This window comes from Anolis carolinensis, chromosome 4 (assembly GCF_035594765.1).
Source record: "Anolis carolinensis isolate JA03-04 chromosome 4, rAnoCar3.1.pri, whole genome shotgun sequence".
Lineage (NCBI taxonomy): Eukaryota > Metazoa > Chordata > Lepidosauria > Squamata > Dactyloidae > Anolis > Anolis carolinensis.
Genome location: NC_085844.1, coordinates 209,558,501 through 209,579,247, shown reverse-complemented (window position 1 = coordinate 209,579,247; position 20,747 = coordinate 209,558,501). Strand labels below are relative to the sequence as shown.

At 41.8% G+C, this 20,747-nt stretch overlaps 1 protein-coding gene across 3 annotated transcripts in view; it reads left to right on the top strand.

The window, feature by feature from the left end:
• Positions 1–20,747, top strand: part of syt6 (synaptotagmin 6) — a 189,642-nt gene that overhangs the window by 72,508 nt on the left and 96,387 nt on the right. For 2 of the 3 annotated variants that reach the window (XM_062978669.1, XM_062978668.1), the window contains exon 2: positions 5,884–6,137. In XM_062978669.1, the coding sequence (XP_062834739.1) occupies positions 5,968–6,137 (170 nt within the window). In that variant the 5' untranslated portion in view covers positions 5,884–5,967. Of the gene's footprint in view, positions 1–5,800; positions 6,138–20,747 lie in introns of all 3 variants that reach the window. The other variant, XM_062978667.1, reaches the window with a different exon arrangement.

The window sequence follows — 20,747 nt, the reverse complement described above, 5'->3', positions numbered from 1 at the left end:
TGTGCAGTCTGAAACAGGTTCTAATCAACAGTGTGTCTACATGCCTGAAGGGTTTAGCTCATGCCAGGTACATTTCCATCCAGCATGATTGATGTGGCAGTTGTGTAAGCTGCACAGATATGTAAGCATGGAGACTAGGAAGAGCGAAGAAATATAGGCTCTTCTCATTTTAACCAATTTAAAATTTCTAAACTAACATTCTCCTAGTTCTGTTCCCATATTCACTATATTCCAATCTTGTGATGCCATTCTTTCCATGCATGCAAAAAGATTAATGAGAATAATATACAACTGCATTATGGTAAGGGAAATGTTTAGGGAAAGGACATGCACAAATGAACACTAGGAGAAATGAGCATGGATTATTTTTAGAAAATACACTCATGTGAAAACAGAAAAAATGCATTTAAGATTGGGGAAAATTAAGAAGTAGGGAAAACTCAAATTTGCTCATATTTCTCCTTTGAAAGCAACTGCCCTTAAAAGGACAAAAAGCCACCTACTTTTCCTTATTTCCTGATTCAAAGAAAATTGGTCAGATGAGAGGTCCCTTTGAAGACATTTTTAGAGTTTCGCAGTATATTCCAGGATGCTGCAGAAAAGAAATTAGATTGCCCATGATGGAAATTCAGTTCACATTACAGATTCTTCAAACCAACACTGGCCTGTGCAGTAAATCTGTATACTGCAAATTCTATAAGACAAGGCAATTTTGCTTACATTGAGCTAACCAATGCAATGCAGTGCCAACAGGATTGCTCCTGGCCCACTGAAGTTTGTGTAAGTGATTAAAATAGACTTTTTGTCAGAAAACCAGCTTAGAGAGATAAGTCTTGGGAGGACACCATCAGTAATTTCTCCTGTTTCCTTATAAACTGAGATAGTAGTTTAGCCCCTAGTGCTTATGCCTGTATCAACAGTAAATGCCTCACATTGTTTACCCCTTCGGACTTCTGAGTGGGGGGTTTTTGTCAGTGTTCAATGATTAATTGTAATAAAAATAATTATGCCTCCCCGCAGCAGGGGCGACCCCATGTGTGTTACTAATACCAAAGTGGGTATCTATAATTTTTCACTTTCTAGCATTAAAAGTAAAAACCATAGACTTCTGATAGAGGAAAATATTCCCCTGTTCCAGAGAACTTTTTCTGCAGATGAAAATATGTCGGGGGAGCAAGGCTATTCTCTTGAGTAAGCCAAGTTCTCCTGAAGCTGCATTTGAAACTGAGCATACTGGGAAACTTTCCAGGTCTTAGCTCTCCATACAACAAAGTGGTGTGTCTCTCTGCTAGGCTGAGAAGAGAATGTAATTAGCCAAGTCTCTTGGGAACCTCCACTGTTTATCTTGTGCAGTCTTATTCATTATTTAGAAAGACAACAAAACACTTCCTCTCATCGAGCAGCAATGTACAAGCCATAGGGCTGTGGTACAGATGAAGTGATTTTTATTCAAATTGGGATATTTCGGTGGGACTTGTAGGAGAAGAGAAGAACAGCATGTGCAGGTTTTAAGACTTGTAAGGACCTTTTTGTTGCTATCTAGTCACTACAGCAGCTAACAAATGGCTGCCATTCAAGATGTTAACCTTAACAGCTGGGCTAGAAGTGCTGGCTGTAGGATTCTGGGAAATATAATCCCAATTTTTACAAGCTTTGTTTTTGATAGATGAAGTTGGAATTCTTTCTGAAAGTGGGCCATCCTAGTGTATTGGATGACAACTGGATAAACTACCTGAATCATACAAGGGACCACTTGTATGACTCAGAACACTTTGAGGGTACAAATAAATTACAGAAAAAAACACCCCCGATTCAAGCTGGCTGCAAGTCCACATCTGGTTCTCAAAAATTGGTATTTCTGATGGTAACATGGTACAAGGAAATTTTGAAACCTATTTTAAAAGTAAGTTGCTACACCTGAAGCTTCTAGGGGCAGCAATTCCATCTCACTTTTTAACCTGAAAAAGGTAAGTCTGTGAATTTTGGAGGTACGCCATTGTCTGGATTGTGTTAACAAACCATGGCAAAATTCAAATCAAATCAGGTTTATCCAGTCAAGATCCTCTCTATCTCTGTAATAAAGCGGGCCTTTTCTATTGTTGCTCCCCGGATCTGGAATTCCCTTCCGGAGGAGATCCGGCAAGCACCCACCCTGGCTTCCTTCAAAAAGCTGCTTAAAACCTGGCTCTTCCGCTGCGCCTTTGGATAACTGAGCCCATAGCTATAGTAGTTGCACAGGCCATCTCTTTGACTTGAAACACTGTACTTTATTCCTCTGCCCCAAAGCATCTTAGAATATAACATTGCATTTTAGTTCTAGTGGCCCCTCCAGGCCATCTTCTCCATCCCAGTGGTCTTTTTTTTTCTTTCTTCTTCTCTGATTCACATGTTATTTGAGTGATTATATTGCTTTTGTTTATGTGATTGTTTTAGTCAATTGTTACATTTTTTAAAAAATTCTTATAGCGTTTTATAGTGTTTTCAGTATTTTATTGTACAATGTTTTATGCTGATTTTATATTGGAAACCGCCCTGAGTCCTTTTCGGGAGAGAGGGTGGTATACAAATAAACTTTTACTTACTTACTTACTTACTTACTTACTTACTAAAGCAATTTTGGCCCTGCATTTGTTCAGATGAAAATTTAAATGTTTTAACTTCATTTCCTTCAAGTTTTTGTGTTAATTTTTTAATTATGGCCAACTCTGAAGTGAAATCTGTGATCAAATGGAATAGTCATGGTAGAGAGGGCTTGCCTTTAAAGGGAAGGCATGTGTAACAAATTATCTTTATAATAAGTCTATTTAAGAACACTTGCGAGCTGCCTAAAAATTCTGACACAAGATTATCTAGCTAGTAAGTATAGATCTAAAGTGGCTCATTTAAAATTGCTGTTCTGAGGAGGATAGATTACTTTTCAATGCTCAAGGAAACAGCTTGCATGAATAAGAAGGGTGTACTCGACTAACAGATGTTGCAATTTTATCCATATTTATAGTCTGAAATGTACGTAAATTAAGAACATGGCAGATCATTATAATCCTAAAAGTGCTTATTATTATTACTTATGACTGTATATGGATATATTTTAATCTGTATATGAGTTTCCCCTCAGAAGAATTCATGAGAATTGTGTCTGGATGCAGATGAAAATTTGCAAGTCATGCACAATACATTACCTATTAGTTAAAATAAATCAGTTCAATTCATGAGTTTCTGAAATTGGTACTCTAACCAGCATTACCAGGATGAAAAAAGAGCTCAAAATAGAATCACTATATTGCAAGACACTTGTGCATTGTGAAATGAAACAAACCACTTCTTCACATGGAGCATTTTTGCCCCGTTTTGTCGCTTTTCTTCATGGCAAGGACAGGGCCTGCTGTGCGCCACCATATGATGCACGGCAGGCCCCGCCCACTTTCCTTCCAAAGTCAGGGAGACGGAGTGTCTAAAGGTGCTTCCTCCTCGACTACGGGGAGGAAAATGTAGTTTGGATCACTCTGACAAAGCTACCCACACTTTCCTCCCCTTTTCCTTGTGTGATGGAGGAAAGGGTGGCGGGGCAATGCGCATTGCCACGTGTTGCCACCCTTTCTGCCATCTGGTGGGGGAAGGGAAATGATGCCAAAAGCACCCTCTCTTGTCCCTTTCATGTGATGACACGTGCGGGGCGTCATGAGCCGTGTGAAGAGGTCCATAATGAACTATAGGCCCCAGAATACTGATGTTCACAAATGAAGCATGCATTTCACAACATATTGTGGTAGGATTCCTGCTGGGAGTCAAGGGATTTTATCATATAAACCCTCTATTAGTGGATATATCCTGAGTTGAGCATATTTGATATTGCACCTGTCTTCAGTTTCACAATTGTGCCAATATAATTATGATATATAAACTTGGCAATTGCAAGAGGGAGTGAGAAGAGGAAGAGAATCCTGCCCTGGGATGCCAATTTACAATATGGAAGGTTTTACTCCCCAATCCCACAATGTCTCTGTCACCTATCTCGGTGTGATGGGTCTCTTCTACTTCTGTTTTATCCATCAACAACTAGGGATAAGAAATTCATGGGGGGGGGGGGAGTGGGCAAATGTGATGGTTCAGCTGCGATGCTAGTTCTCCTGCCTCGTGCAAAAAAGTCCAAAATCAACATTCCATGTCAATATTCACTACAGACTGCACTGAATTGGGATACATCTGTGGGTATTATGGCAGAAGTGAAACAAATTATGCCCAGAAAGGCAAAGTATGCACACTTGTTGGCATTGCTGTGCATGTTTCAGAAGCCAGCTCTGCTCATAACAGAATGTTGGCTATCTAGGTTGGCATAGAGTTTTCTTCACAAAGTCTTATGTTACACAATTCTAGCCATAAACTATACACCACATTGTTGAAAATAGCATTGAAAGCAATATAATATTCATTTCTAATGCTCGTATTACTTTTGGGGAGGACAACTCTGAAATTCTCGTCAGAGGACTGGTAGTCATTTCCTACTCAAAGAAGCATGAATTCCGTATACAATGATTCTCATCCATTGGTTCTTAGCATTCTTTTATTACTATGTAGTACAGTGTTCCCTTGCTACTTCGCTGTTCACTTTTCACACCCTCACTGTTTTGTGGGTTTTTAATAGACACTAAAATAAATAATAAAATAATATAAATCCCTTATAAATCCCTCTTTCTACTTCCTTCCTAAGGAGAAGCCTAAGTAAGGGAGAGGCTGAAGCAGCTTTGTTTTCGCCTCACAAGGCAGTGGCAGTGGTGGGAGCGTACTTGAGAGGCAAGGAGGGGACAGAGACGCAACTTGCAAACAACACAAATATAGCATTCCTACTTTGCGGATTTTCACTTTTTGTGGGTGGGCCTGGAGTGTAACCCTCACGATAAGTGAGGGAACACTGTACTCAAAATCAGAGTGGTGAGGGCATAAAGGAGATTTCCTGCATGTTAGTGATGTTGAGGTAATGTGAATAAGTAACCAGTTTTGAAGGAAGAGATTGTTCCAAATTAATTAATATCAGGAAGATATGTGCTGTATATATTGTGTAAAACTGTTCCTTTATGCTTTTGCTATATATTTTTTAAATTCCTGGGTCCCACATTCAACCTTCTTTTAGCTGGCATGCCTAAATGCCACACACACACACACACACACTCACACACACACACACACACATATATATACATACACACACAGGGCCGTAGCCAGAAAATTTTTCGGGGGGGGGTTGAAAATTGGGGGGGGGGGGGGTTAAACCCCTAGCACCCCCCACCCCCGCTACAAACCTGTCAATATCTGCTTGAGATAGTGCCTGGAGGGACTCTTAATGTTTTGTGTCTCATAGATTTAGCATGGGGATTTGGTTAACCAGTTAAAATTCATGAGTAAACCAGGTTTTTTTTATAACTTGAAAAATTTCGGGGGGGGGGGGGTTGAACCCCTAAAAAAAAAAAACCCTCGCTACAGGCCTGCACACACACACTTTAAAAAGCTACCATGAAAGAGTCTGAGGGAATCAAATTATTCCAGCAGCATCAGAGAAGGATTTGGGTATATGAGGATGAAAAATTCACTAAAGTTGATAAATATTTTCAATACAGTTTTCTCTGTTTTCTTCTCATGTGGGAGGGGGAGAAATGGGCGCCATTTTGGAACATCTCTGTCCATGTCCTTTTGGGTGTCTCACAGACATTCTTTTCTTTTCTCCTCCTCCCCTGCTTTCCTGCTTGTTTCTTGCATCTCTACCCTCTTCCCCTGTTTGTCACTGTCGCCTTATCTTGACCTTTAGAGCTCTCCATCAGCCTTCTTGCAGTGATAGTTATTGTATGTGGACTGGCCCTGGTGGCAGTTTTTCTCTTTCTCTTTTGGAAGCTGTGCTGGGTGCCCTGGAGAAACAAGACCATCTCGACGAACACCCCTGACACACAGCACGCAGCAGAACAAAACAAAGAGGCCATGGCTGACAAGCTAAAGGATACAGGGACTCTTGGCTTCTTGGAGGCAGCTGTGAAAATCAGTCACACATCCCCAGATATTCCAGCAGAGGTCCAGATGTCGATGAAAGACCATCTCATGAGGCGCACGCGGATACAGCGGCAAACAACAGAGCCCGCATCATCAACCAGGTGAGTGTTGAACTATCCTTGAGTTGCATCTGTTGGATGAGACTATTCAAGTCATTTTACATAAAGCTGCTGAAGATGGAGAAAGCTATCTGCAAACACCAGTGAAATAGTAATCACCTTCTTGCCCTGCTCCTGGACTACTATTGCCTTTTACTCCCAATTCTATAGATCTAGATTTAACCCCAGTGACCATTCAAAATACAGTACCACCTCCTGTTTTGCAGGAATTAGGGACACAGGACCCCTACAGAAGTAGAAAAACTACAAATAAAAAAGTAATACTTCTTATGAAAGAGAACCATTCTATAGGAATCCCTAGATCCACCAGAGGTTGATCACACAATCACCCTGGAAGACCTAGGACCTCATCATATTGAGATCCAGAAGCATCTTCTCTGCACTTCCCAGTGCTGCCAGCACAGAGTTTCCCGGAGGTGATCAAATGACACAGGGTTACATCTAGCAGGGCTCCATTGGGCTCCATCCTGGTAGCGTGCTGGTCCCGCTGAGAAGTGGAGTCAGGTGTACACCCAACTCTTCATAGAAAAAGTCAGGGAGGATTCAGGAGGAAGCAGGGAACAGCGGGGAAATGTCATGGGAAGGGATCCCATGACCACCGACGGTAAGGACACGAAGCGTTATGCTGTCCTACAGTTTCCTCTGCTGTCCCCCGGCTTCTGGACCTCAATGTGATGAGGTCACTAAAGGTTCCCAGACAAGTGTTCTCTCTAGGAATTTCTAGGTCATACAATGCAACATTACGGCCAACTTCCAGAGAAAGTTGAGCATATATTCACCCTAGGTAACCTAGAAGTTCCCACAGGGAACATATTAATCAATTTCACAAATGTGGAAGTGTTTATATTGAAAAGTTTATATTTGTGTCCATTAGGTAATTTCCTCTCTTCATCAAACCATCACTTCTTTCTGTCTTTAGCAAGAAATGTGTACCAATCAAATACTTCAAAACAAAGTAAATGTATTTTTATAGTTGTGATGGAATTCTGAAGGTACCCACCACAAAACAAAACAATATTTTTATTTTATTTTTTGCTTAATGAAGAACAGAAGAGTACTTGGCCCCATCTAGATCAACTCAGTCCATTGCCACCTAGTAAACAAACTGTGTAATGATAGTATCCATCTGCAATTATCGGAGAATTTATTTCAAGTAAAATGTTTGTAAAATCGATCTGAATGTCACCCAAGGGATGTAACAGTTTTCAAATAGTGTAGAATTGCTTCAGTTTTGGTTTGAGATGGAATGCTTTCCTCTATAGGCTTTTGTTATGTATTTGTTTCTCCAAGTCTGAATAAAGGCAGTAAGAAGAACTAAATATAAAAGACCTTAAGGTAAACATATAACGACCTTAGGCAAACTTATAATGGAATTTTCTTATCAAAATTTGTTCAGAAGGGGTTTACCATTGTGTTATCTGAAGCTGAGATTGGTCTTCCAAGGTCTTAGTCCAACATGAAACCATTGCACCACATTGGCTTGCACATATCTCTTTTTAAAAAGCACTATGGGAGGACATACACTTTAAATGCTTAATAGTAGTTCTCACTGCCCAGTACAAAGCTCTTCCTGTGTTGAATTAAATATGCTTCATGATGTCATTCTTGGAGTTTGAACAGCTAATTTTGCCATGAAACCTGTGAAAAATTTGTATTGAGAAAGCAGCTGAAATTGTTCTATTGAGAACTTGTGAAGAGTAACAAACAAAATACTCCCTGAAGAAATTTGAGCATCAATATATTGTTCTTGCTTTCTGCTTCTCAACTTTTTGACAAGAAGGTATTTGAAGCACAGGGTGAGATTCACATATATAATTTTCTTAATGCAAATTAAATTAGCATGATCGGGTTCCTGCCAGTTTACAAGAGCTGCAGGGTAGATCTCCCAAAGAGAGCTATTTACTAAGAAAATAAGGGGTATTGTAGAAAATTAGCATCAACACCAGGATCCTATAATTTATGGAATTTCTTAATATTATGTCCCTGTGTTCATTATTATATTTAATGCATTCTTACATATAAATGTACACATTGCCATGAAAAGTTAGTCGTAAGAGTTATTTTTGTCTGTTGTACTCATTTATCCCATCCAGAAAGACCACCATATAACCCCTTACATTTATTCTCACTACTCAAAACAGAATTTTGATGTTCAAAAATTATTATGGTTGTGACTAGAATTTTCACCACCCCCTTCTTGGTATAGGTACAGTGCACTTTACAGCTTTCCATATAGCCACTAAATAGTCATATGGCCAAATCCTTTTAAAAATCATATAGTATAACAAGTGAGAATTACTATTGTTATTGCCAGAAAAATAGCCATGCTTAACCTGGTGCAATAAAAATAGAGTGTAAATACTTCTAAATATGTATTAATACAAATTAATACATATTTAGAAGTTATAATAATCTGAAGAAGTGGAAAAAATATTTATGCCAGGGGTTAGGTTCCTACAGATATTTTGGACTCCAGCTTCCAGCCACCTACTATTGATCCTGATGGAAGCTGTAGAAGAAACATATGGAGGGTCAAAGATCTCCTGCCCTTCCAGTAAACAGTCATATGGAGCTTAGTGGCATATGATTATACGATATAAGTTCCTTAGATTTTAGGGCTACACACGAATTTTGTGGTGGTGATTTAAGAGCTCTCCAGAGGATTCATAATACAATAATCAGGCTATTGTTTCACAATGTGACAAGTTGAATGCACATTTTACTCACAGTACATTTAGGGTCAATATGTTGTGGCATGAATCAGCTTGCATGAAACCAGTAGAGCTTGGAAAACTGTTTTTTTTTAAAGTATCTAGTTATAGTTATAGGCCTAAATCCTACATCAGAGTTGTGTATGTGGAATTATGCATTGATTGTGCTGCACACCCTTGTGTCAAATTACACATTATACAGCTGCAGGCATACCCAAATGTTCAACCAAATGGGCCTTCTACATCTGCCACTTCTAGAGGAGACCTGACACATATGTAAAACATCAACAGCCTTTGACTTAAGTCCCCCCCCCACCGCTCCCCCCAAATTAGTTGTTATGGTTCTTAAAAAGTATGTATTTGGTTTCATGCTTCTTGGAAATTAGTAGTTTGGGGTTATTTTAAAAAATAAAACAAAACAAAAATACCTGAGTCCTACAGCCTGATACAAGTCAAAAGGCAGTGTTTGAATCACATAATATACTTCTGCCATAATGTAGGTGAAGGCACACTCTTGTGGCTATGAAAGCAACTTTTAAAATAACAGTTATGTTGGAGAAGTGAATTTATCCTCCAATGAGTTACAAACATAATGGATTTTAGTTATAGCTTCTTGTTAAGGCTCAGAGCTAATTACAAGTAACATGTGATTTGTCAAGCTACTTCTGAGCTCTGAAAATCAACCTGCAAGAACATGACTATGGGAAAATTGGGAAGGTCTCTAGCAGAATAGAAAGTGGGTTCTATTCTTTCAAAGCCTATGATTTTGTCTGTTGCTCTGGGCCATGTCTCCTGTAAATGTCGGTAACAATCCCTTCTTCTTGAATATCTTCTTGACACTTTGTAAAACACTGAGTGATTGCACACAAAAGGGCTATTACACTGAACCTCCAGCTGACACACACCTCCTGGCCCTAGAGGATCCCCCCCCCCCCCGAATGATAGCCTTTGCCAAAGGTTGCCTTGATAGTGATCCATCTGACATCCTATGCCAGTCTCCCTGTGGGCCCTTGATCTCCACCAAAAGATTCAAATCCCGTTACAGTGACTTGACCTCATTGTGTCAAGCTGTCAATATGCTTGTGGCCACTTTAATTTTGTTAGGACTCAGGGAGGCAGGGAGACATATCAGTGACATGGCGGACTGTCAGATGGAATTACAGCCTTTTGCTCTCTTTCTTGCTTATGTGGCTCAAAGCAGGAATAATTAGATAAACGAAATTGACATGTTACTCACTGCACCGGCTCAGAGGGAGATGCATCTCAGTGTTCAAGATCAGCCATTGCCTCAGGGTTGCTCCTTCACTCAAGCCTCAGTTGAAGGGCTGATACATGAGGGGGATTCATTACAATGGATAGGGACCTGGGGACTCTAAGAATCCCTTCCCCAAGGGTCATTGACACTAAAGTCTCATTTGCATTGTCTTTTCAGCTGGCACCAGGGATGAATTTAATCTTGTTGCACTTAGACATATGGTAAAGGAAAAATGTATGTCTGGATGCCAGTCAGGCTGATCTACAGGGAGCAGATTTTTCCTAGTTGTTAATTCCTTTGCTTTTGATACAAACCAGAAGACGAGTCTTGCTTTTTCAGTCTATCTCAACTGACATCTCATTTTGAATCTGATCAATTCTGTTAAGCTTGCAAGTAAAGCCTGTTGTTTGCCCTCCAGTAACTGAGATTCAGGAGCATACTACCTCTCACCCTGAAGGTTATATCTAGCCATTGTCATTGATAGATCTATTTTAAGTGAACTTATCTTGTCCAGTCATCACCAAGGCTTAGAAAATTTATTTTTTTTGGGGGGGGGGGAGGGGGGGATTATAGCTCAGAGACTCCACAAGAGGGATTTCAGGATTTGTAATGGGAAAAAGGAACTTTTCAGAGCGCTGGCTCATTCTAATTTGATGCCAACATGACAAGCCAAGAGAGTAAAAGCTGGACACATCTGAAGAGCATCCATTTGGAGAAGGCTGATCTAGTCCCATGAAACAACATTGAAGACAGGACACCTTGTAGTCACAGATCCCACTGTTAACTGTGCAGGGTATACAAGAGTAATGTTTTTTTCTGTTTTGTTTGTTCTTTTCTTCACAATTCAAAGACTAAATTAAAGCAACCAACCATCTTGAAGCACCACTTGCCAATATTAGTGCCCCCCTCAGAAACTGCTGCCATGCTCTTCACCATAAATGGCTTGTCTATCCTGGAGATTGAAGCACTATGCCCTACTTTACAGAGGGGAAGGTGGGCAGTGGTGATGGCACCTCCACATCTTTTCTGCCATGGAAGAATTTAGAAGGGAGGTTGAGATGAACATGAAGATAGCACACAACATCACAACCACAGCAGTGGCATATCTAGCATCCCTCACATGGCACCAAAAGAAGGGGAAGCAGCATACAGTGGAGGTAAGAAGGTAGGCTACTTTTTGAATAGGAGAAGTGACAAAGGCAGTCTCCTGTGGAGAGGACCAGATGATTTCCCCATTAATGCCTCCAAGTATAAAAAAAAATAGCTAGTTGCTTTGTTGCCACCTCTCAGTCATCTTGGTGACATGTGGAGTGGACATGGCAGAACTGTCACCAATATCTTCCCCTCCTTCTTCCATGGCAGAGAATGCATAGAGCAACAAATCTCCTCCTGAACCCAATGGGAAGCTTTGCTTACTGGCTTTGCTATTGCAGCTAGGATGTCAGAAATGTGTTTGTGTTCTGTTCTTCACAAAGTCCTGGACAGCAGGGGTGTGGGGATGAATTGCACACTTTTCTGTGCTATTGCCTCATTTAACCTCATGACAGAACTATTCATGATAGATTGCATGTACCTCAGATGCCAGACCATGTTTGTGGAGACCACAGGACAATTGTGGGTAAAGCACAGGGACAAAGTGTTTCCCAAAGTAGGTACAATCCCTTCTTGCCATTTCCATTTACAGGAAGTTTTTGGGTACCACAGGCCCCAGAACCCCTAGCTTGCTGTCTGATATTCCCACTGGGCATACTGGCTGTGGAATTCTGGGAGTTGCAACTCATAAAATAACTTTCCATCCTCTGTGTGAATTACACAGCAATTAGGAAAGATGATGCAACAGGAAAATAAATACCTGTGATCTCTTTTCTGAGTGTATTTTCCCCTTGATCTAGCAAAGTTATAGATAATGAAGGAAGTCTAATCTCAACAGCTAGGAAAGCAAGTAGGTTGAGTGAAGAGATGGGAAAATATCCAGAATTACTTTCTCTTATGTCCCTCTTTTTAAATCCTCTAGAACTTTCTGCTCTAAATATGAAACAATTGGTGAAATTCTTTAAACATGACGTGAATGAAAATGTTATACTATTTCCACTGCCATGTTCAATGTGTAGAACATTTCCCAGCAATAGATAACTGTGAGGTCCCTGCCTACTTTATACATGTTAAAAATTAGAAGCCTTTTAGGAAAAATATAAAGTACCAACTTTATTTGAGTCCTATAAAAAAAAGCTGAATATGCAGATTTTTTAAAGTTTTAAATACTTCATATTATTTTTATCTTCAATATGAAGAAATCTGTGAATATAGAACACTGAAAAGACAGCTCATGATTAGTCAGCTTAGAACGTCATGAGGGCACCTGGAGAAGGGTTTCTGAGGATGACCTCTGGAATTTGTGAAAACTGCTGATGCATAAAGTACTGTAGCCCTAAGCCATGAAGGACTTTTCAGGTTAATACTTTGAAGAGGACTTTGCTCATTTTACTGGGAAGTCTCATGCCAGAAGACAAATCATAGTGATACTAAAGTTAACAAAAGTAGATGTGATTCTGCATATTATTTCTTTAACACAGGATTTAATACCAGAGGCAGACATGACATGGACAAATAGGGATAGGTTTTGACACCATAAAAAGGAAAGGCAATTCAAAATTCCTTAGTACACTCTTTATAGAATATTATCAACCTGTGCATGTGAAATAAAACAGAGTCATACAAAGCCTTGCATAAATAAACGACAATAATTTGAACTGTTTAGAGACAGCTTGAACACTTCATCCAAAAAGGCATCCACAGATGACTTCTTCTTTTGGCAGCCTCCACTTTCTTGATTTCCAGTTTGGTGGCTGAGCCTATATTCCTTTTAAATTTGTTGGGGGTAGCTGGTGAATAAACTTACTTAATGTCCCCTTTATTCTCCATTTTGGTGTTCCTTGTATTCTCAAGAAGGGATTCTGGAGGCAGCTGCTGTTTACTTGCCTGTTGTAAGCAAGGACACATGGCCATAGTGTGATTGACTAGAGTAGAAACCAGCTCTTTTCCAGCTCAAGTGCTGTTTATTGTTCTGTCTACTATTTACACATATACTTCTTGCAACCTAATATTAAAAACATGGGTTTCTTCAGTTCCCCCTCACTATTATCCAAATGCCAATGCTGTTATGTATCCAGCTAGACAAAAGATAAAGGGGGACAAAAGATAAGTCTTCCTGATCACTTATTGGCTGTGAGGAAACCCCCAGGAACTATCTGGCTGCCCTTGCATAGTCATAGGCAAAGAAACAGCTTCTGTCTTTTTCGGGGTGGGGGATCTTTTTTCTCCCTCCCCATATGCACATGAGCAACCAGATGGCTCTCAGGCACACCCCCAGGGCCAGTCGGTAGCTGGAAGTTTAACTATACCAAGGAGCTTCTTCTTGCACTTTCAGAGAGGAGATGAAACTAATATCCCCAACCCCCAATCATCAGCACATCTATATTGGTAGAGAGTTAGACTCCATCATCAATTGAATCTCAATCACAGGCAGTAATAGCTTTTAATCCACTATAATTAACTCGTAAAGCCAAGGAGACCCTCAGAAAAGGGGAAAAACTGATTCTCTATTTGCAAAACTGGCTCTGTTGTTTTCTACAAGATATAACTGTTGTGGGGGTAGGTGTACATAATTTGGAAGGGACTATTAGTAGTCTTCCAAAAAGTCCATGTGCTCCATTTAGGAATGCACTCAAGAAGCATAAATAAGTCTTTTTCTGAAATAGTAAGGAATTCGTATTGAGTATCCCTTATATGAAATACTTGTGACCAGAAGTACTTACAATTTTGGATTTTGCGGGGTGGAGGTGGAATACTTGTATTTGCATATATACACATAATGAGATATCTTGGTAATGGTATCAAAATCTAAATACAAAATGTGTTTATGTATACCTGAGTGTCATGGAGCCAGATCCCAGGGCTGAATTTCCAAGCCCTGAATCTGACTTCATAACATAAAACAACCCTGCAAGCACCTGGCGGGAGGAGATAAAATGAGCCTGGGAACTCAGAGTTGAAAGTATAAACAATTATAATTGCTGTAGTGTGTGGGAATAGAAATCATGGTAGAAATGTGATCCCGAAGGTGGGGTTTGATGATGATATTTGCGTGTGATATTACGTTGCATCAGAAGTGATAAAATTAGATGTATGTAAACATTAGGTCATTCTCGACTTTTCCAAAGTCATGTATTCTTCAATAAAGATTGAATTTGAGAGCAGCTATCTTTGATCTGCGTTCAGACTGGTCCTTTGAAGTGAGCCTGACATTAAAGTCGAGAATCCATTTCTCACCCTCCTGCGGAATTCGCAGTGAAGTGATAATGAGTGAAGAAGGAGATCAAAGCCCAAATGGGGCAGAGAGGCCTTTGCAAGGGGCCCGGCCGAAGAGAGAAGAAACGCTGCAAGCCATAGCTTCCTCTACGGGGTACCCCAGGCCGAACGGCGTGACCCAGAGAATTCCCAGGGGAGGAAGAGGCGTCTCTGCGGCTGCAGAAACCAGTTGGGGATCTGGAGGAAGTATGCCGGAGACCGTGGCCCTGCGGTTATCCATCCTGGAAACTAATTTATCCAGGCTGTCGGAAACCGTGGGGAGATTGGTGCCATTATTGGAAGAGAATCTCCAAAAGGAGCCCAGCCGATATGGCGCCGAGAGAGAACCAAGTAAAGAAGGAGATTGGAGCCAGAGGGGCCAGCGAGCGTCAACGCAGAGTCCCGTGGCGGCAAGGGACGAGGGAGATGAGGAATACTGGCGGGAGCTGGAGTTCCGGGACAGAATGGCGCGAGAAGTGGAGCGTCAGCGAGCCCTGGGAACTCTGAGGCCGCCATCTCCAACAGAGCTCCCAACCCCCCGAATGGGCGTCGGGGTGGAAAGGCCACTGGGGCCAGGGATCGGGTCCAGTGGATTAGCAGACGAAGGCGGAGAGGAGCGGGGGATCCAGGAAGAGGAGGAGGATGTGCCGTACGACGAGGAAAGGCGAGATGAGGGGGCTACAGCAAGGCCAGTATGCGGATGGGCGGAAGAGCCGACGGCGGCGGCAGACTTTCGGGAGCCGCGCAGAATGACCACCGGAGTGGGGCGCGGCGTGTTCCAAGGAGCCGCCCGAGGAAACCTGATGCAACCCTTCCCCATGCCTCCCAGACAGCATCAACGGGCTGCAGAATGGATGCCTAGAAGGGAAGATCTCAAACTAGAATACGGAGGGGAATCAGATGAACTGAACTTTTTTCTAATTAGCATCAGAGGATACATGGAAGACAATGCACACACATTCCCCTCCGAGGCAAGCAGGGTTCGAGCCATCGGCAACACACTAAAGCGAGGAGCAGCCAGCTGGTACGTTCAACTCCATGCCAGACACGACCCATGCCTGAGGTCAGTGCCCCGCTTCCTCGCCGCACTGGAAAACCGGTTCAGAGACCGGCTAGAGCAATTGAGGGCTCGAGACCAGCTGAAAGGAATAAAGCAGAGGGACAAAACAGTGCCCGAGTACGCAGAGGAATTCCTTCACCTCGCGGAAAGGGTACCAGAGTGGTCTGAAGTGACCAAAGTGGAGTTATTTAAAGAGGGACTGCGCCCCGAGATTTTCAGCTGGGCAGCGCACAGAGACGACCCCGAAACGCTCCAGGGATGGATTCAACTAGCGGGGCGCGTCGAATCCACCCTGGCCCAAGTAAAGCGCTTCAGGAGCGGCAGCGGCCAGCAAAGACCGGTGGCGAGGGGTCGAGGAGAAACGAGGAAGCAGGAAAGACCCGGAGGGAGGCCGGGGATTCCCTCCAGAGGAGACGACAACAAACCTAAACCGGGATGCTTTGTATGTGGGAAGACGGGCCATCGAGCAGCAGAATGCTGGGCCCGGAAGGGGGAGCCGCCAAAAGCCCCAAAGCCCAAGCCAGCAACCGGGAGGCGCGCGGAAGAGGAGGTGCAGGCCCCAGAATCTTCAGAAAAACTGGTGAGTCGGGACAACCGCATGATAGTAGTGCCAATCTGCCTCTCAGGGCTAGAAAATCGGGCCACCTGCAAGGCATTTGTGGATTGTGGGTGTTCTAGAAATATTATAACCCCGGAGTTAGCAGGAGCGCTGAAATGCCAGCAGATGGCGCTTGACTCCCCAATTGCATTTTCGCAGCTAGATGGATCAGTCGCTGCTGGGGAAGTATCTACAAAGGAAATACGAGGAATCCCATGTAAAATAGGCAAATGGGAAGGAAGAATATCCTTTGTGATAGCCCCTATTGCCACATACCACGTAATATTAGGGATACCATGGCTCGAACAGGCAAATCCTGAAGTAGATTGGAGAGGAAAAAGCCTAGCATTCAAAGAACAGCAGATGCAATGGGAGATAAGCAAAATTGCAGAAGAGGAGGACGAGGAAGATGAAGCAGGGGAAATAGACCCACAGCTATTGCCACCTGAATACAGGGACTTTGTGGATGTTTTCAATCAGAAAGAGGCCAGTAAATTGCCTCCCAAAAGGAATATAGAAGTAGAAATTGAAATAACCCCAGGAGCAAACTTACCCAAACCAAAAGTGTATCCCATGTCTGTGCAGGAGAAGGAGGAATTGAGGAAATACATTGATAAAAACCTGGCGCGAGGCTTCATTAAGCCATCCAATTCTCCTCTCGGGGCCCCAGTGTTATTTAGGAGAAAGAAAGATAACTCCCTCAGATTGTGCATTGATTATCGAAATTTAAACGCAATTACTAAGGACAATAAATACCCTATGCCCTTAGTCAAGGATTTAATTACCGTATTGAAGAAAGGGAGCATATTTACTAAACTGGATTTAATTGAAGCGTATCATAAATTAAGGATCAAACCGGAGGATACTTGGAAAACTGCATTTTCCTGCGCATTCGGCCATTTTGAATACGAAATTTTGCCTTTCGGGTTAAAAAACGGAGGCGGCTGCTTTATGCAGCTTATAAATGAAATACTACACCCGTTATTGTACAGAGGGGTATTCATATTTCTTGATGATATCTTGATTGTAACTGAAGATAAGGAAAAGCACGTAAAATTGGTCCGGGAAGTTTTGCAGAGACTAAGAGAAGCAAAGCTGTACGCAAAACTGTCCAAATGTGAATTCAATAAAACTCAAATTGACTTTCTGGGGTATCGGATATCTCCAGAAGGGTTAGCTATGGATCCAGCTAAAGTAGCAGATGTGAAAGAATGGGGAGTGCCGCAAACAAGGAGGCAATTACAATCATTTCTGGGGTTTGCAAATTTTTACAGACCCTTCATAAAAGGTTTCGCGCAAATAACCGCACCCCTTACAGAACTTTTAAAAACAAAAGGGAAAGGGGAGACAGCAAAAGTGAAAGCTCCTGGCGCCAAACTGAGTTGGACGCCAGAATGCCAAAAGGCATTCGAAACCTTAAAAGAATGCTTCACTGAAGGACCCATCCTAAAACACCCCGATATCAGGAGCCCTTTCATAATCCATTGCGATGCCTCAGACTGTGCGTATGGGGCAGTACTATTGCAAAAAGATCAAAATGGGAACTTAAAACCCTGTGGATATTTGTCACGGAAGTTCAGCGAAACTGAAAAAAGTTGGCCAATATGGGAAAAAGAGGCATTAGCCATATTAAAAGCCTTAGAATGCTGGCGACACTTCCTCGAAGGAAGCGGAATCCCATTTGAAATTTGGTCTGACCATAAGAACCTACAGTATTTAAAGTCTCCTAGAAAATTGTCCCCCAAACAAATTAGATGGGCGCAATACTTCAGCAGATTCGATTTCCAATTAAAGTTTTTTCAAGGGAAGCAGAACGTCTTGGCAGATGCTCTTTCACGCATGCCTCAACACGAAGGCATAACCACAGCAAAAGAGGGGACAATATTCTCTGACAAACAATGGGGCTTAGCTGTCAGGACAAGAGCACAAACCCAAAAGGAGGACACGGCTTTTGTTGAACTCGGCGGGGAAGAAAACTGGGGAAATGAACTTAAACAGTCTTATGAAGGAGATCAATGGATCGCGTCCAACGCAGAAAAGGGGGAACAGAAGGGGGGATTTTGGTTTGTAAACAAGAAACTGTATATCCCAGCAATATTAAGGATTAAGATTCTGCATCGTTTTCACAACAACCAGAGCGCTGGTCATACAGGAATTACAAAAACAACAAAGGCAATAGTAAAACATTGTTGGTGGCCAGGAATGAGGAAGGACATAAAGAATCATGTTGTTCAATGTGATGATTGTGCCAGAAATAAATCGGGAGGAGGGAAGCCTATGGGATTGTTACAAACAGTAGCGGAACCTACCAGACCTTGGGAATGTGTAGCTATGGACTTTGTGGGAGAACTGCCGGTTAGCAAAGGACATCGTTATATTTGGACAGTATTAGACCTGTTTTCTAAACAGGCTCACTTTATAGCGCTGACGAAACTACCATCGGCTGAGAAACTAGCTGAATTGTACATAAATCATATTTACAAACTACATGGATGTCCCAGTAGAGTAGTCAGTGACAGAGGAGTACAGTTCACAGCAAAATTTTGGGAAAAATTCTTGGAAATGCTAGGAGCAGAAAGGAGTCTAAGTTCTGCTTTTCACCCCATGACAAACGGGGCGGTAGAACGTACTCAGCAAACGCTTGGGCAGTTCCTTCGAATGTACTCTAACTTGAGACAAAATGACTGGTCTAGGTGGTTGGCTTTTGCGGAACTAGCCTTTAATTCAACTATACATTCAGCAACAAATAAAACCCCCTTTGAAGTAGTTTACGGGTATGAAATACAGCCTTTACCCCAGTTGCCAAGGTGGACAGAAAATGAGGAAACAGAGGCAGGGAAGTGGAAAACGCAAATGCTAGAATGTTGGAGTCAAGTGACTGCATCCTTAAAGGAAGCACACAAAAAGTATAAAGCGTTCGCAGACAGAAAGAGGGTGGAAGGCGATAAATTAAATAAAGGAGATCTAGTGTGGTTAAGTACCCAAAACATCAAATTGGGGCTACCTTCAAGAAAACTGGGCCCCAAATATATTGGACCATTCAGAATACAGGGTGTTATCAATGAAGTGACTTTCCAGTTGGCATTGCCAAAAAGTTTAGGGAAAATACACCCAGTATTCCATCGCAGCTTACTGAAAAAGTATATGGGGACTTTGGACAAAATGGACACATAGAGTTATTGTTTGATTTGTTTCAGAACTATGATGAAAGAAGAACCGAAGAGGAGGACGAAGAAAACGAGGGCGCCATGTCATGGAGCCAGATCCCAGGGCTGAATTTCCAAGCCCTGAATCTGACTTCATAACATAAAACAACCCTGCAAGCACCTGGCGGGAGGAGATAAAATGAGCCTGGGAACTCAGAGTTGAAAGTATAAACAATTATAATTGCTGTAGTGTGTGGGAATAGAAATCATGGTAGAAATGTGATCCCGAAGGTGGGGTTTGATGATGATATTTGCGTGTGATATTACGTTGCATCAGAAGTGATAAAATTAGATGTATGTAAACATTAGGTCATTCTCGACTTTTCCAAAGTCATGTATTCTTCAATAAAGATTGAATTTGAGAGCAGCTATCTTTGATCTGCGTTCAGACTGGTCCTTTGAAGTGAGCCTGACACCTGAGACCATCAAAAGGCAGAACTAGCACTCTCCCAGCCATCCAAATGGCAATATCAGATATTGGAGTATTTAGGATTTGAGAATTTCAGATAAGAAATGTTTAACCTGTGTGTGTGTGTGTGTGCGTATGTGTATGTATGGAAGTATGAATGAATGCTCAGATATGTGCAGGTGCTTGCATTATAGTCACCAAGAAACCAATTTCCCTACCTTAGAAGCATTGGAAAAGGCCACAGGGGCCATCTGGTTCAACCTCCTGCCATGCAGGAATACACAATCAAAGTACTCCTGGCAGATGGCCACTCAACTTCTGTTGAAAAGCCTCCAAGTTGCCTTTGAAGCTTGTAATCAACGAAGTCTTCAGATGTTCACCAAGGGTTGGGTAGCTATTGCCTGTGACATTAATACTATGGAAACGTCTCCCTCAGCTGAATAAAAAGCATAAACTAGATTAATGTAAGTAGTTTACCACATAGGGATGCATAAACAACCTGCTCCATCATTTGAAAATTATATTTTGAAAATCTGTCTTTTTTACTTATGCTGTTATTATGCACTTTATGTCAACTCAGATTTATGGGGACTCTAACCCGGGTTTTCATGACAAAATGTATTAATGGTAAGCTTGCCATTGTCTTTACTTCAGGCTAAGAGGCTTTCTGAAAGTCACCCAATGGGTTTCCATGGCTGAGTGGAAGATTCAAGTCCTGGTCTCCCAGAGTCCTAGCCCAACACTCAAATCTTTACACTACACTGGCTCTTATCTCTTTAAATATCTGGTCTATATTTGTATCTTCTCTCTCTCTCTCTCTCTCTCTCTCTCTCTCTCTCTCTCTCTCTCTCTCTCTCTCTCTCTCTCTCTGTTTGTTTGTGATCCTTTTACAAATCAGGAGGGTCTATAGCCATCATCAAAGTTGTATATACCGGAAAAGTTGATAAAAGTAGTAATAAAAATATCTCCTTGTAGGAAGATCATCCTACTCGTTCATTGTGTTTGT